This window comes from Abramis brama (genome assembly GCF_963993115.1).
Source record: "Abramis brama genome assembly, chromosome: 2".
Lineage (NCBI taxonomy): Eukaryota > Metazoa > Chordata > Actinopteri > Cypriniformes > Leuciscidae > Abramis > Abramis brama.
In genome coordinates this window covers 45,583,187-45,596,742 of record NC_139964.1, presented here as the reverse complement: position 1 = coordinate 45,596,742, position 13,556 = coordinate 45,583,187, and the positions used below count along the sequence as shown (strand labels likewise).

At 43.3% G+C, this 13,556-nt stretch overlaps 1 protein-coding gene across 10 annotated transcripts in view; it reads left to right on the top strand.

The window, feature by feature from the left end:
• The first annotated feature begins 3,651 nt into the window (after nt 1-3,651).
• Nucleotides 3,652-13,556, top strand: part of LOC311078153 (glycerol kinase-like) — a 28,205-nt gene continuing 18,300 nt past the window's right edge. For 6 of the 10 annotated variants that reach the window (XM_084106849.1, XM_084106844.1, XM_084106848.1 and 3 more), the window contains exons 1-7: nt 3,656-3,868; nt 5,609-5,682; nt 6,507-6,613; nt 6,719-6,796; nt 6,927-7,006; nt 7,671-7,808; nt 8,312-8,421. In XM_084106849.1, the coding sequence (XP_083962975.1) occupies nt 3,776-3,868; nt 5,609-5,682; nt 6,507-6,613; nt 6,719-6,796; nt 6,927-7,006; nt 7,671-7,808; nt 8,312-8,421 (680 nt within the window). In that variant the 5' untranslated portion in view covers nt 3,656-3,775. Of the gene's footprint in view, nt 3,869-5,608; nt 5,683-5,874; nt 6,078-6,506; nt 6,614-6,718; nt 6,797-6,926; nt 7,007-7,670; nt 7,809-8,311; nt 8,422-13,556 lie in introns of all 10 variants that reach the window. The other 4 variants (XM_084106842.1, XM_084106846.1, XM_084106845.1 and 1 more) reach the window with 3 other exon arrangements.

Sequence of the window (13,556 nt, the reverse complement as noted above, 5' to 3'; positions counted from 1 at the left end):
CTTGTGCATTTTGCCCACTTGGGCCCCACCTAGTACCAAGTGCAATCCTACATGAAATCTATATGGGCAATTAACATGGGGCCATTATGGAACCCGCGGACAATCCCATACAGAGCCCATTTTTCAGCCCATTTCAAACCCACATGGGCCCCATATACAAATGTCTACTGGGTTAAAGCTGGGACAGAGATGGGTCTTGTGCATTTTGCCCACTTGGGCCCCACCTAGTACCAAGTGCAATCCTACATGAAATCTATATGGGCAATTAACATGGGGCCATTATGGAACCCGCGGACAATCCTACATGGGGCCCATTTTTCAGCCCATTTCATACCCATATGGGCCCCACATACAAATGTTGTCTGGGTACCAGCTTCAGCCCGGCCCTGATGGCCGCGGGTTCTGACGTGTGTGCAAAATTTCAAGAGTTTTTGAGCATGTTAAGGGCCCCAAAAGTGTCAAAAAGGCAAAAAAAAAAAATAATGAAGAAAAAATAAAATAATAATCCTTACGGAAACAATAGGGCCTTCGCCCTTTCAGGGCTTGGGCCCTAAAAATAAAAAAAATCCTTACGAAAACAATAGGGCCTCCGCCCTTTCAGGGCTTGGGCCCTAAAAATAATAATCCTTACGAAAACAATAGGGCCTCCGCCCTTTCAGGGCTTGGGCCCTAATAAAAAAGAAAAAGAAAAATAATCCTACCGGAAACAATAGGGCCTTCGCCCTTTCAGGGCTTGGGCCCTAATAATCCTTACGAAAACAATAGGGCCTTCGCCCTTTCAGGGCTTGGGCCCTAATAATCCTTACGAAAACAATAGGGCCTTCGCCCTTTCAGGGCTTGGGCCCTAATAATCCTTCGGGGCTTGGCCCCTAATAAGAAAACTAACAGATACAACAGGTGCCTCAGCCCCTTCGGGGCTTGGCCCCTAATAAGAAGACTAACAGATACAATAGGTGCCTCAGCCCCTTCGGGGCTTGGCCCCTAAAAACTAACAGATACAATAGGGGATATCCCCTTCGGGGCTTGGCCCCTAATAATAAGAAAACGAACAGATACAATAGGGGATATCCCCTTCGGGGCTTGGCCCCTAATAATAAGAAAACGAACAGATACAATAGGGGCTATCCCCTTCGGGGCTTGGCCCCTATTAATAAGAAAACTAACAGATACAATAGGGGCTACGCCCTTTCAGGGCTTGGCCCCTATAAACTAACAGATACAATAGGGGCTACGCCCTTTCAGGTCTTGGCCCCTAATAATAAGAAAACTAACAGATACAATAGGTGCCTCAGCCCCTTCGGGGCTTGGCCCCTAATAAGAAAACTAACAGATACAATAGGTGCCTCAGCCCCTTCGGGGCTTGGCCCCTAATAAGAAAACTAACGGATACAATAGGTGCCTCAGCCCCTTCGGGGCTTGGCCCCTAATAATAAGAAAACTAACGGATACAATAGGTGCCTCAGCCCCTTCAGGGCTTGGCCCCTAATAAGAAAACTAACGGATACAATAGGTGCCTCAGCACCTTCGGGGCTTGGCCCCTAATAATAATAAGAAAACTAACGGATACAATAGGGGCTATACCCTTCAGGGCTTGGCCCCTCATAATAATAAGAAAACTAACGGATACAATAGGGGCTATCCCCTTCGTAGCTTGGCCCCTTATAATAAGAAAACTAACAGATACAATAGGTGCCTCAGCTCCTTCGGGGCTTGGCCCCTAAAAAAACTGTCAACACAAGCCTCATGCAACAAAAATAAAAAGGAAAAGTACTACACTGCCTACCTCTGCACATTGTGCAGTAGGCCTTTCTGTAAGCCTTTCCTCCTGCAACTCATATTGCAGCCAGAAATAATATGTACACAACTATAAATTAAGTAAAGTTATTTATGCACTTACAAGTACTTCCTCCAAAGGACATTAATCTGAGAGGGTTTCTTCACTGTCCTGTGCAATGGAAACAAATGGGAATTACAAAGTGTTGCACTTTCTTCCCTTTTGATGTAAAGTTGGAAAAAGTCCACTTACTGCACATATTTCAGCCACCACTTTCTTGGGAACAGGTAAAAGTGTTGGGGTATTGTGTAAAACTGCACAAAAGAAGAAAACACAATGACATTACAATGAACTACACTAGGAAAAAATGTGATCAATAACTCATGGCAAAAAAAATTTACATTAAGTTCAGCAGTTTTCACCTTCACAAGTCAAAGCAATTGATCACTACTCAAAGTTGAGATGACTGTACCAGCCATTTGGATTATAGGCCTATACTTAACTATACTAACTATACTTAAACTAAATGATACTATACTAATACAGCAACAAATTATTTTACAGTGTAGCAAGATAATTTAAAGTTAATTTACCAGTAATGAAAGTGTTGCTGCTACTGGTCCCTGGCTTTTGGTCTAAGGAAGAGCTGCCCCCAGGGATGCCCTCCACAATGGGTCAGTTCACATTTAACCCAAGGGCCAGCTCTTCTGCCGGGGTATAATGTGGGGGTGCAGGACCACCATCTGTTTTTTTCTGCTCAGCCTTTTTCTTGGTTGCTGTAATAAACAGACAAACAAATCATTTAACAGTGTTTTTTGTAAAAGAGACTAAGAACAGTATTAGTAGAATAGATTACCATTTTGAAGAATATTCTTGCACTTCACTTTTACTTGTTCCCATGTTCTATAGGTCCTGAGGTGGCTCTGACATTAAGCAATTATGAAATTCTTAAAATCATTGACAAGTGACAAGGGACGGGTACTATTTAAAATTGTGAATTTCTCTGAATTTACAAATTCTTGGAAACATTTAGGATAATGTAAGCACACAATTGAAAGAAATATATAACACTGTACAAGTGGTTTATGGATATTTTGATACAAAATTCTTACATATTGTACCTTTAAAACAATTTGAAGGTGAGTAAATGATGACAGAATTTTCATGGGTGAACTACCCCTTTAATAAATGTATTATTGTTATCTTGTTACAGGTCCATCTGATCTGTTCATTTTGTATCTTAAGTATTTAATTTAATATTGTCAGTATTTTACAATCAAATTTATTTTTTAAATAAGAAGATACTGTTTATCTAAAGTTAAACAGTTCTGCACTTTTGCATGATTTTTTTTTTTTTTTTTACCAAAAGCAATTAAAGTGGTTAACTTGTTTAAAGTAAATGCATTGTCTGCTGGTTAATTTAGCTACTTTCAGTACACCACATTAGTACTGTAAGAGTTTGAATATTAAAGTGCAAATACAGTTACTTTACTTAAAGTGAAAATACAGTTACTTACTTTTAAAGTAGGCCAATCTACACAGTTACAACTAATACAATTGATAGTGGCCAGACTTAGATTTATAGTCTGCAAATAATCAAGTATTGACAATATAGTCAGTCATATTGGCGGCACAGAGGGGCCCCCAAATAAAATTCTGCTTAGGGCCCCATAAAGACTTGGGCCGGCCCTAAGTGCAGTAAAAGAAGGCACTGATTGTATTCTAATTTATATGATATTATACGTATGTTACATAATTTATTGCGTCTGTGCAATTTGACATTTTATTACATTTATACTTAAAAGTATAAACTCCAAAGTGTAGATTTCAAAGTGATAGCTATTTCATTAGAAAAACACTCCTCCCTCACGGGGCATGTCTACGTCATCATCATGGCGTCAGTGCCGCGGAGAAGTCTGAGCGGGAGCGAGGGCGGAGCGCAGAGGCGAGTGTCCAGTGTTATATTTCTGGCTGTTGTAGTCACTCACGCTCACTGATTCAATGAACGGTATAATGGCTGCATCGTCGAACAGAATCATGCTGGGCCCCCTTGTAGCTGCTATCGACCAAGGCACGAGTTCCACACGTTTTCTGGTAAGTCGCATCTTGAGGACATGTCATCTGGTTGTGGTGGAGCTTACTGAAGTGGCTCGCATACAGACAGAGATTGGAGAGTCCTCCGTGCCCTTGCCAACATGTGCCGGCAGATAAAGATGCCGAAGCCGGTTTAGCAGGAGCTGATTCAGCCGTCATGGAAGTTACCCAAATGTTACCTTTTAATTTCTGGGTCTGCTTAGTCTTCCGTATGATGACAATTGAACATTAGTTGAATCTTTCTGGTTAGCTTTCTGTTTACTCGGTACTTTGTGTCTGAAAATAATTATTTTAGTGCAATCGAAGGGATATTTTGACACTAGGCAAGTGAACACGTTCATCCCAGATGCTGTTCATTTCTGGCTCTCTGTGAAATTTAACTAGCTAAATTGGTAATAATCTACGTTTTACACAGTTACAGTGTTTGGATTTGAGCAGCATTACAAAATTCAAATGTTTTGCTTAAAACCAAGTTTCAATTCCCACTTTAATATGACAGCTGTATTTATGATGTTTTCAGAACTTGAATAAATGACAAAGTCGATCACACGTTGGACAGTTTCTCCATACAGTGTATAAGATATTGTTTGTTTAGTTGTGTTGAAGGATCCTGAAAGATCTGCACGTGAGTGCTAGGGGGCTGTGGAAATGTTTAGAAAAAAACCAGTCTTAAATTAATGTAAAAAAAGCTTATAATAATTAATAATAAAATAAATAAATAAACACAAATAAATAAATATAGCTGCAAGCAGCCATTATCGGGGCCAAGCACAAAAAAGACGATAAGACATGCCAACATGGCTGGGAGCGTCAGACCAACTGCAGCAAGCAGCAATTAAAGACATTTAAAGATGAATTTAGGCAAAATGGCTAAATCATATACTTTAACTAAAAATATGATTTAATGGATTATCACTTTCGACCAATAGGTGGCACAGTTACGAAATTGATGTGGTGTGGTTAGAGTGAGGTGACAATGACACATACACAGTTTGGTGTAAAAATGTCAAGGCATTGCAGAGATAAAGCCTGAATAGTCATTTTGGCAGCATGCCTCAACTTTGATGCTGCAGTATACGAAAACGGTTTCGTCCAGTGGTTAAATTGGGCCGGGGCTTTCCGGGGCCCAGCCCCGGCACATAAGCCTGCTCGTTTGTGTCCTGATGTGCCTGTTTGCAGTCAGTTGCCTACTGGAAATTGTCACATAAAATTTGATGAACATTCACGTCAGGCTTGGTGACTGCAGCTGCCGACAGCTCGTGTCCTCAATAAAGAAACCTGCTGAAGAAACAACCAAGTCTCCTGGTCTTTCGATTCTAAGTTCACAACACTAGTAATTCCAAAGCCTAAAAAACATTACTCATATTGTTAAAATTTTGCGGCGGGCATTGTTACTCAATAGAAAAGCTCAGAATGAAATAAAACTCTTTAGTGATTAATGCCTTTGTAATACCTGGAATTTCCCATTTTCAGCATCACTGACAAATGACTGCAATACCACACTGAAATGTAGCTGGTACAAGTCAGGGAATTGCTATTCTGGCAATAAATGTCTTCTGGCAGTTAATTTTCTGCTTTAAAATAGGTTAACATTTGGGGTGCCTTTTTGAACCAGTTCATCTGACATTTCTGAATGCGATATGTTTCATGATAAGTGGCTTTAATTAATGTTTTCTTTATTTTCTTGTTATGAAATTTAACTTACAGACTTGCCATCTTTCTCTTTTCTTTTACTTGTAGGTTTTCAATGCAAAAACCGCAGAGCTTCTCAGCCACCATCAGGTTGAGATTAAACAGAGCTTTCCTAAAGAGGGGTGAGTATTGTGTCCTTTCTGTCATGAGATGACATGCTGGTTCAATGGGGCAATGCATTAAAGGTCCCGTATTATGCCCCTTTCTGATGTAAAGTCTCTGATGTCCCCAGAGTGTGTATGTGAAGTTTCAGCTCAAAATACCCAACAGATCATTTTTTACAGCATGTTTAAATTGTCATTTTTGTGGCTCAGAAAAACGCGCTGTTTTAGTGTGTGCCCTTTAAATGCAAATGAGCTGCTGCTGGACGGCACAGGGGGCGGAGCCTCATGAGCTCGCGCTCAGTCTGTCAGGACAATCATGGCGATAAACACACTCTACAAACGCAACTCTTCCTCTTCTCCGTGGGAGCGCAACAAGACCACGCCCCCCTTTTTGTGTATTCCTGTGGGCGGAGGTTAGTCAAAAAACTGTTCTACTGACGTCATTAAAGAAGGAAGTAGAGGGATGTAGTCCAAACACTAGGCGATGTAGGCGACTTCTGTTAAATAAAATATCTCGCTTAGCATTGAACTTTGAGCTTTATAATTTTACAGATATTATTTATACTCTAACAACAACATTACACACTAACTAAAGTTTGAAACATGGGATCACCAAGAACGGGACCTTTAATAAAATAAGAGTAAAACTTGTGATTCAAATCACAAGTTCACTATTGGTTCATACTGTTATTCTGGATGAGATGAATAGGATTTCTTCCATTCACTTGGATGGCAATGATGTCATGTGTCAACTGTGTGTAGTGTTCTGTATTTAATTAATGCAGGTGTCATGTGTCAGGTCTGACTGAGAACATTAAAAATTATTTATTGTCTGTTCTCAGCTGGGTGGAGGAAGATCCAAAAGAGATTCTTCAGTCTGTGTATGAGTGTATGGACAGGACCTGTGAGAAACTGACCAAGCTCAACATTGATATCTCAAACATAAAAGGTACCAGGACCACCTGCTATTTCTCCTTGCACATTGCACATGTTCCTACACTATGCTATTATGGTTGTTTATTTTAATTTCTTCACTTATTTTTAATCTGTGTAGCCATTGGGGTGACAAATCAGAGGGAAACCACCATTGTTTGGGACAAGGAAACAGGGGAACCACTTTACAATGCTATAGGTAAGTAACATTACCCCACTTTTATATATAAATAGCACTTTTATCAGAGATTGTATCCATTGTTTAACAGTTCAGAATCTATATAAAAAAAAAGAACTAAATAATTCATAATTTATTTGGATGTGTTTAGTTTGGCTTGATCTGCGGACCCAGTCCACAGTAGAAAGACTTATCAACAAAACTCCTGGCAGGAACAAAAACCACCTCAAGGTGAGAGTGCCAGTGTTCCCTTGTAAACAAGACTGAAATTATCTTGAACATCTACATACACAATCCATTATTATATAAAATAATTTTCAAAATATCTGTGAGGAAGTCTTTATTTTTTAAATCCCCATGAAATCAAGATGGAAGTTTTGTGGCTTTTAGTATGAATATCTATAAGCTGGCGTGCTCCAAAACATGACAAAATTAACATTTAGAAGATACATTCAGAATGTACATTTTGATTATATAATTATGCACTTTTTTCTCTCCAATCAAATGCTCTCTAGAATCTGACATTACAAACAACATAAAAACACGCTTAAGCTGCTTCAGTGCATCTGAAATTTTTTATATGGTGAAATTTGATTGCTATAAGTTTGTTACAGTTTCATATTAAATTTAAAGGGGGAATCTATTAGACTTCATATTTTATACAACTGTGTTTGTCAAAAGCTCACATGGACTAGCACTTCAATATGGTGACCAACATGCTGATTTTTTTCTTACTTTTTTTCAAATGGAATTGTCAAAGCTTTGAGGAAAAACTGCTCATCAAGCCACTTCACTGGACTTTTAAGTTTATTCATAATTGTGCTCAAGTTATATGTCATATCTTACTCAAAGTTGACAATTGAATAATTATTGTTACTTCTCTTGCCTTATAAAGCACAAGACTGGCCTCCCCATCAGCACATACTTCAGTGCAGTGAAGTTACGCTGGTTGATGGATAATGTGGAAAAGATCCATGAAGCTGTGCTCTCCCACAAGGCAATGTTTGGAACGGTTGACTCCTGGCTTATCTGGGTGAGAGCGGTGGCAGTGAGGTATCTCTTATGTGATATATAGTGACTGTGTATATGAGTTTGGGGTTAAAGTGTAAAAGAAGAAATTTGTGCATGGCTTTGTGGCTGTCCAATCCCATTAGGCTTCTAAATAATAATGCTCATGCTTGCTGATACTGCAAAATAAACTTGTGCTTGCTGATACTGCGAAATAAACTCAAGCACTTAGTCATGGATTAAATCCACTGGCTCTGATCAGTATGAAGTGATCATGATGTAAATGTTTAAGCTTGTTAAAATAATAGGTGATAACCAGAGGTGTAAAGTCCAGGGGTCAGAAAGTAAAAGTCCTGCCATATGTTTATTCCACCCATGAACTCAGCCAGCTGATTTCACTAGTTAGACTGATTTCACTGAAAAACTGTGCTAATTAGCAAATCCAGGTGATTGGAATAAAATACTGAGGAGGACTTTTACTTTCTGAACCTGGACTTTACATCTCTGGTGATAACCCCTTACTTTCAGTGCTTGACAGGGGGGAAGAAGGGAGGTGTTCACTGCACAGATGTGACCAATGCCAGCCGGACCATGCTCTTCAATATTCACACAATGGACTGGGATCCAGAGCTCTGCACGTAATTATACATTTGCTTATATAGTTTTTTTTTTTATAAATCTTTCTGGAGTAAAGCTAACTTGCATATGCAGTAGCTAGTCAAAAAGAATGTGACTTAAAGGGATAATCCACACATTTTTTTGAAATCCTCTTATCATTTACTCACACTAATGCCATCACAGATGTATATAACTTTCTTTCTTCAGATGAACAAAAGATTTGTAGAAAAATAATCTCTAATCACAATCTCTGCGAGTACAAATAGTACAAGTGTACCCCATAGTTGACACTACAGAAATCCATACGACCCCAGTGGGGGAATCAGTGTCTTCTAAAGCAAAATGATAGTGTAAGGAAAATACTTTTTATTTTTTGTATTATTATTTTTTTTTTACTATAAACCATAGTTTCTGGCTAGCTACACGAGTTCATGAGTTTACGCTTGACATAAACGTCAGCACATTTTGAAGTGTGATTTTAGCGCACTGTGAAACTCTGAAAGAAGTGATGTCCTCTGTGGTTCTTGCTTGAGCTTCAGAACACATTTACGTCACACTTCACAGTGTGCTGACGTAGCACTTGACACTCTCATGAACCTGCATATGACAGTTTGTCGGAAGCTAGGTTTATAGTAGGGATGCAATGATACCGATACTGCATTTATGTACTTGTACTCATTAAAATACTCCAATACCATGCAGCGTGTACAGTACAGTGCTTGTGACAAAGAAACGCAGACAACAGAGCAAACAGAAGGTAGAATGGATAAATCAGAGAAGGATGTCTATGAAGTAAATTTGTCGAATTAATAGAATGTTAAACAAATTAAATATTTACGCCTATATAGCTGGAGCGGCACAGGCGCACAAGATTGTTGAGCTGATATCCCTTTTTCATAGACATTGCTGAAAAGTTTGTAGTTCGGTCGGATATGGCAATAGCAAATAAAATAAAATGAGAAGCATATTACTAACATTGACGTAAAGAGAGAGAGTGCACTTCTGTTGCATGCTCTTAATTGTTGATCATTCACTCAGCACACATGCACCATTTGAATTAAAACGAAGTAAAAACATGAACTGTTACGTGATTTATGTATAACGAGTGGTTCCCTACATTACTACAGAAAGGCGGTACAGTAATCACATGATGTTTTCAAGAAGTTTTCGGTGCACAAATATCCGAAGCGCGGACCCAGAATGCTCCTCCCTCTTAAACTGCGCACGAATAGCCTATTGAATAGAGTTCTATTTCATGTCATCTTGTTCTTCAACAAATTCACAAAAAATTATGTCAAAATGCCCGTATAGGCAAGTATCCTTGTGTAACATAGTTGGTTCTCTTACGAGAGTCCTCTCGTACTGCGTTTTTTGTAAAAACGCTACGGGAAAAACTCTTTTTGCACGAAATACTGAAGCAAAAAATTATCCTTCATTTTCCATATATGTAAAGCGCGTTGCAGCAGTACACAGCTATGGCGAGACAGCTTGCTCGCTCATTGGCTGTTCTGCGGCAACTGCATAAGCCTATCGAGCGAGGCCTGAAGTGACGTCAGGCCAATGAGGGCGCTTCGCGCCCTCCTTGCCACTTCCCGCCGAGACGGGTGTGGCTAACCTCTATAAAAGGAGCTCGAAAAGGCTGATTCACTTGATTTTCATCTCTTCAGCGAAGCTCACGCATCGCTGGATCACGAGGAAACACGCGTCGTCTGATGCAAGCACTTCAGCGGGACGAGCCCTCGAAGCCGCTGGCCAACGCCGCCTTCTACCGCCGTACCTGCTGCGCTTTCCGACGCCATATCCTTTCCATTCTATTGTTCTTGTGTGTGTGTGTGTGTGTGTGTGTTCGCTTTGCAACACTCACCCCTAAAAGAGCTGCGTCTTTTTCAAGATGCCTTCTCATGCAGCGCTCGCGCTCGCTGACGGCGAAACGCCTTCACTCCGAGCCAATTGCCTACGGTGACTCTGAGGACTCGCCGGGCATCCTTTCCGAGGCTGCCCTTCCTGGAAGCGGATGGCGGGATTAGTTTTTCTTTACGTTACAAGAAAAGCTACCCTGCCTCTGCACGCGTCTTTCACCGGCGAAGGAGAAAAGAGTGTTCTTAGTCCCGCCGTTGGTCGGTCTGACCTCTTTTCTCTCACATTTCTCAGTTCCCTGTTCGGCGACTGGAAATATTATTGCAGCAAGTGAGTCTGTTATAACACGCTTGCCTGCCAGCAAACGCCGAAGAATAGTAGTACCGTAGTACCCGTAGTACCCGCTTGCCTGCAACCAAACACCGTTTCTACGGTTCCCGTGCGTCACTGGCGAAAGGAGAATGGAGTGTTTTCAGCCCCGCTGAAACTGGGCGATATCCACTCTTCTCACATTCTGGCATTTTTCAGGCGTCTGAAAATGTTAGTATTGCATGTTGTGCTTACTCGCATGCCTGCAAGCAAACGCCAGTGTGGATAATACTCGCGCTGACTTTGTTTATGTATCTTCACTGTGGTCCAGTGGTAGATTCTTAGGCTTTCGCGCGGGGGATCCGAGTTCGAATCCCGGGTCTGCCGGCAGAAAATATTTATGCCGCCGAATGCAAATCACTCTGTTTGTTCCCCGAGAGGCAACTGCAGACGTGTTTTTTGCAGCCCACGAGCACGTGGTACATGGCCGGACTTCTACCGAAGTCCCGGCCACGGCCGATGATGCTATATGTGTAGAGAAGATGCCCACTGCCTAGTACCCATCCCTACACACTAGGGCCCGCGCTCATATATTCGACTCGGGTCGATCACGCACACAACATAGTGAACGTGCCCACTGCCTAGTGCCCACAAACACCTATGTTCTGCATGCCTTGTGGTTTCTGTAAAGACGAAACCTGTGTGCATTCACTCTGCTCAGGCAGACAGTGCACTCATTGCAGTAACTGTGCCCGCTCTCCCGCCCACACTTACTCACGGTCATTATATGTCCTACGGGACTCGCCCAGCCCTCCTTTGCTCGGTTAAACACCGCAGCGGGGTCGAGCGCAGGCATTCTGTCCGCTGTGATCAGCGCGCTTCCCCCTCGGTAGAACGCGCTTCATAAAAGAATTTAAATAAATAAAAATCCCGGCCGCGGCCGATGGTGCTTCAGGTGTAGAGCAGATGCCCACTGCCCAGTGCCCATCCCTACACACAAGCACAGCCCTACACTCAGGGCTCGCGCACATAAAATCGACTCAGGTCGATTGCGCTTCCAACATAGTAAAAGTGCCCACTTCCCAGTGCCCACGAACACTATGTCTCACAGATCACAGGCTCTCTGTAAAAACGGGACCTGTGCGCGCTCGCTCTGCTCAGGCAGGCAGTGCGTCCAAAGCAGTGAATGTGCCCGTTTCCCGCCCACATTTACTCGCAGACAGCATGAGTCCCACGAGACTTTCTCAGCCCTCCCTCACTCAGTTAAGCACTGTAGTAGGGTCGAGGACGAGCGTTCTGCCCGCTGTAATAAGCGCGCTCCCCGCCTCGAATGTCACAGGCGTAACGCCTATGTTATTGCGCCCCGAAGCACCTCTGTTGCACGGCGAACAGAGCGCGCTTCGCATCCAACCCTTAGCCAGCCATGCAGAGGCATGGGCAGCGCTTCCAGGGGTTTCGGACTGGGTGCTAGACATTATAAACAGAGGCTTCTCGCTACAGTTTTGTCGACGCCCTCCCCGCTTCACAGCGCGCGTCGAAACTACGGTGACTTTAGAAGTAGCACACCTACTTCGCGCCGAAATATCAAAACTGATGAGCAAAGGGGTGATAGAGCATGTATCCCAAGCTCAAAGCGAAGGGGGGCTATACAGCAGATACTTTCTGGTCCCCAAAAAGGACGGTGGTATCAGACCCATACTGGATCTAGGACGGCTGAACAGAGCATTAATGAAACGCAGTTTCAAAATGCTCACGACCAGGAAAATCCTCGCGCATATTCGCCGAGGAGACTGGTTTATGTCGATAGATCTGAAGGACGCGTATTTTCAAATACAGATAGCGTCACATCACAGGCGATACTTGAGATTCGCCTTCGAGGGTCAGACATACCAGTATACAGTCCTGCCGTTCGGCTTGTCCCTGGCACCTCGTACATTTACGAAGTGCATGTGATCGTGATTGAGCTAGGATCAGCCAGTCGTCCAAATAGTTCAGCACTCGCATGCCTCTGAGTCTGAGAGGGGCGAGCGCTGAACTATTTGGACGACTGGCTGATCCTAGCTCAATCACGATCACAGCTCGTGGAGCACAGAACCATTTTACTCGATCACCTCGAGAATCTTGGTATCACGGTCAATTGGACAAAGAGTTCGCTGAACCCCAGTCAAGCGATTTCGTTTCTGGGTACCATTCTGGACTCACAGCCTATGACAGCGCGGCTGTCGCCACAGCGCGTGCTGCACATTCAGCGCGGCGAGATCCTTCCGCTGCGGCGCAACTACCCCGCTCAGGAAGTTTCAAAGGATGCTGGGTCTCATGGCCTCAGCATCGCCAGTTCTTCAGCTGGGCTTGCTCCGCATGCGCCCTCTGCAGTTCTGGTTGAGAGCGCGAGTACTACCGCGCGGAGCGTGGGTGTCCGGCCGGTTACGTCCCAAGGTCAATCAGAGCTGTGTGGCAGCCCTGATACCTTGGATGGCGGACGACTGGTACCGATCAGGTGTAAGCCTGGGGACTTCCTCGGGAGTGAGGATGGTGTTGACAGACGCATCCACCTCGTGATGGGGAGCGATGCTCGAGGGCAGACTGTTCTTCGGCCTGTGGTCAGAACGAGAAAAGCTCCAACATATCAACTGCCTGGAAATGCTGGCAGTGCACAACGCGCTGACGCGTTTTTGTCCCCAAATCAAGGACCAACACGTCGTAGTCCGTTCGGACAACACGGCCGTGGTGTCCTACATAAATCGCCAGGGCGGTCTCAGATCCAGATCCCTGTACAGGCTGGCGAAACGCCTCCTAACATGGGCTCAGCACAATTTGCGCTCGCTGAGAGCAGTGCATGTGCCCGGGCTCCAGAATTTGGGCCCAGACAGACTGTCCAGGAACAACATTCCCCTGGGCGAATGGTCTCTACACCCACAAACAGTCCGGCTGTTGTGGGAGAGATTCGGCAGAGCGGAGGTGGACCTATTCGCGTCCCGCGAAAACGCTC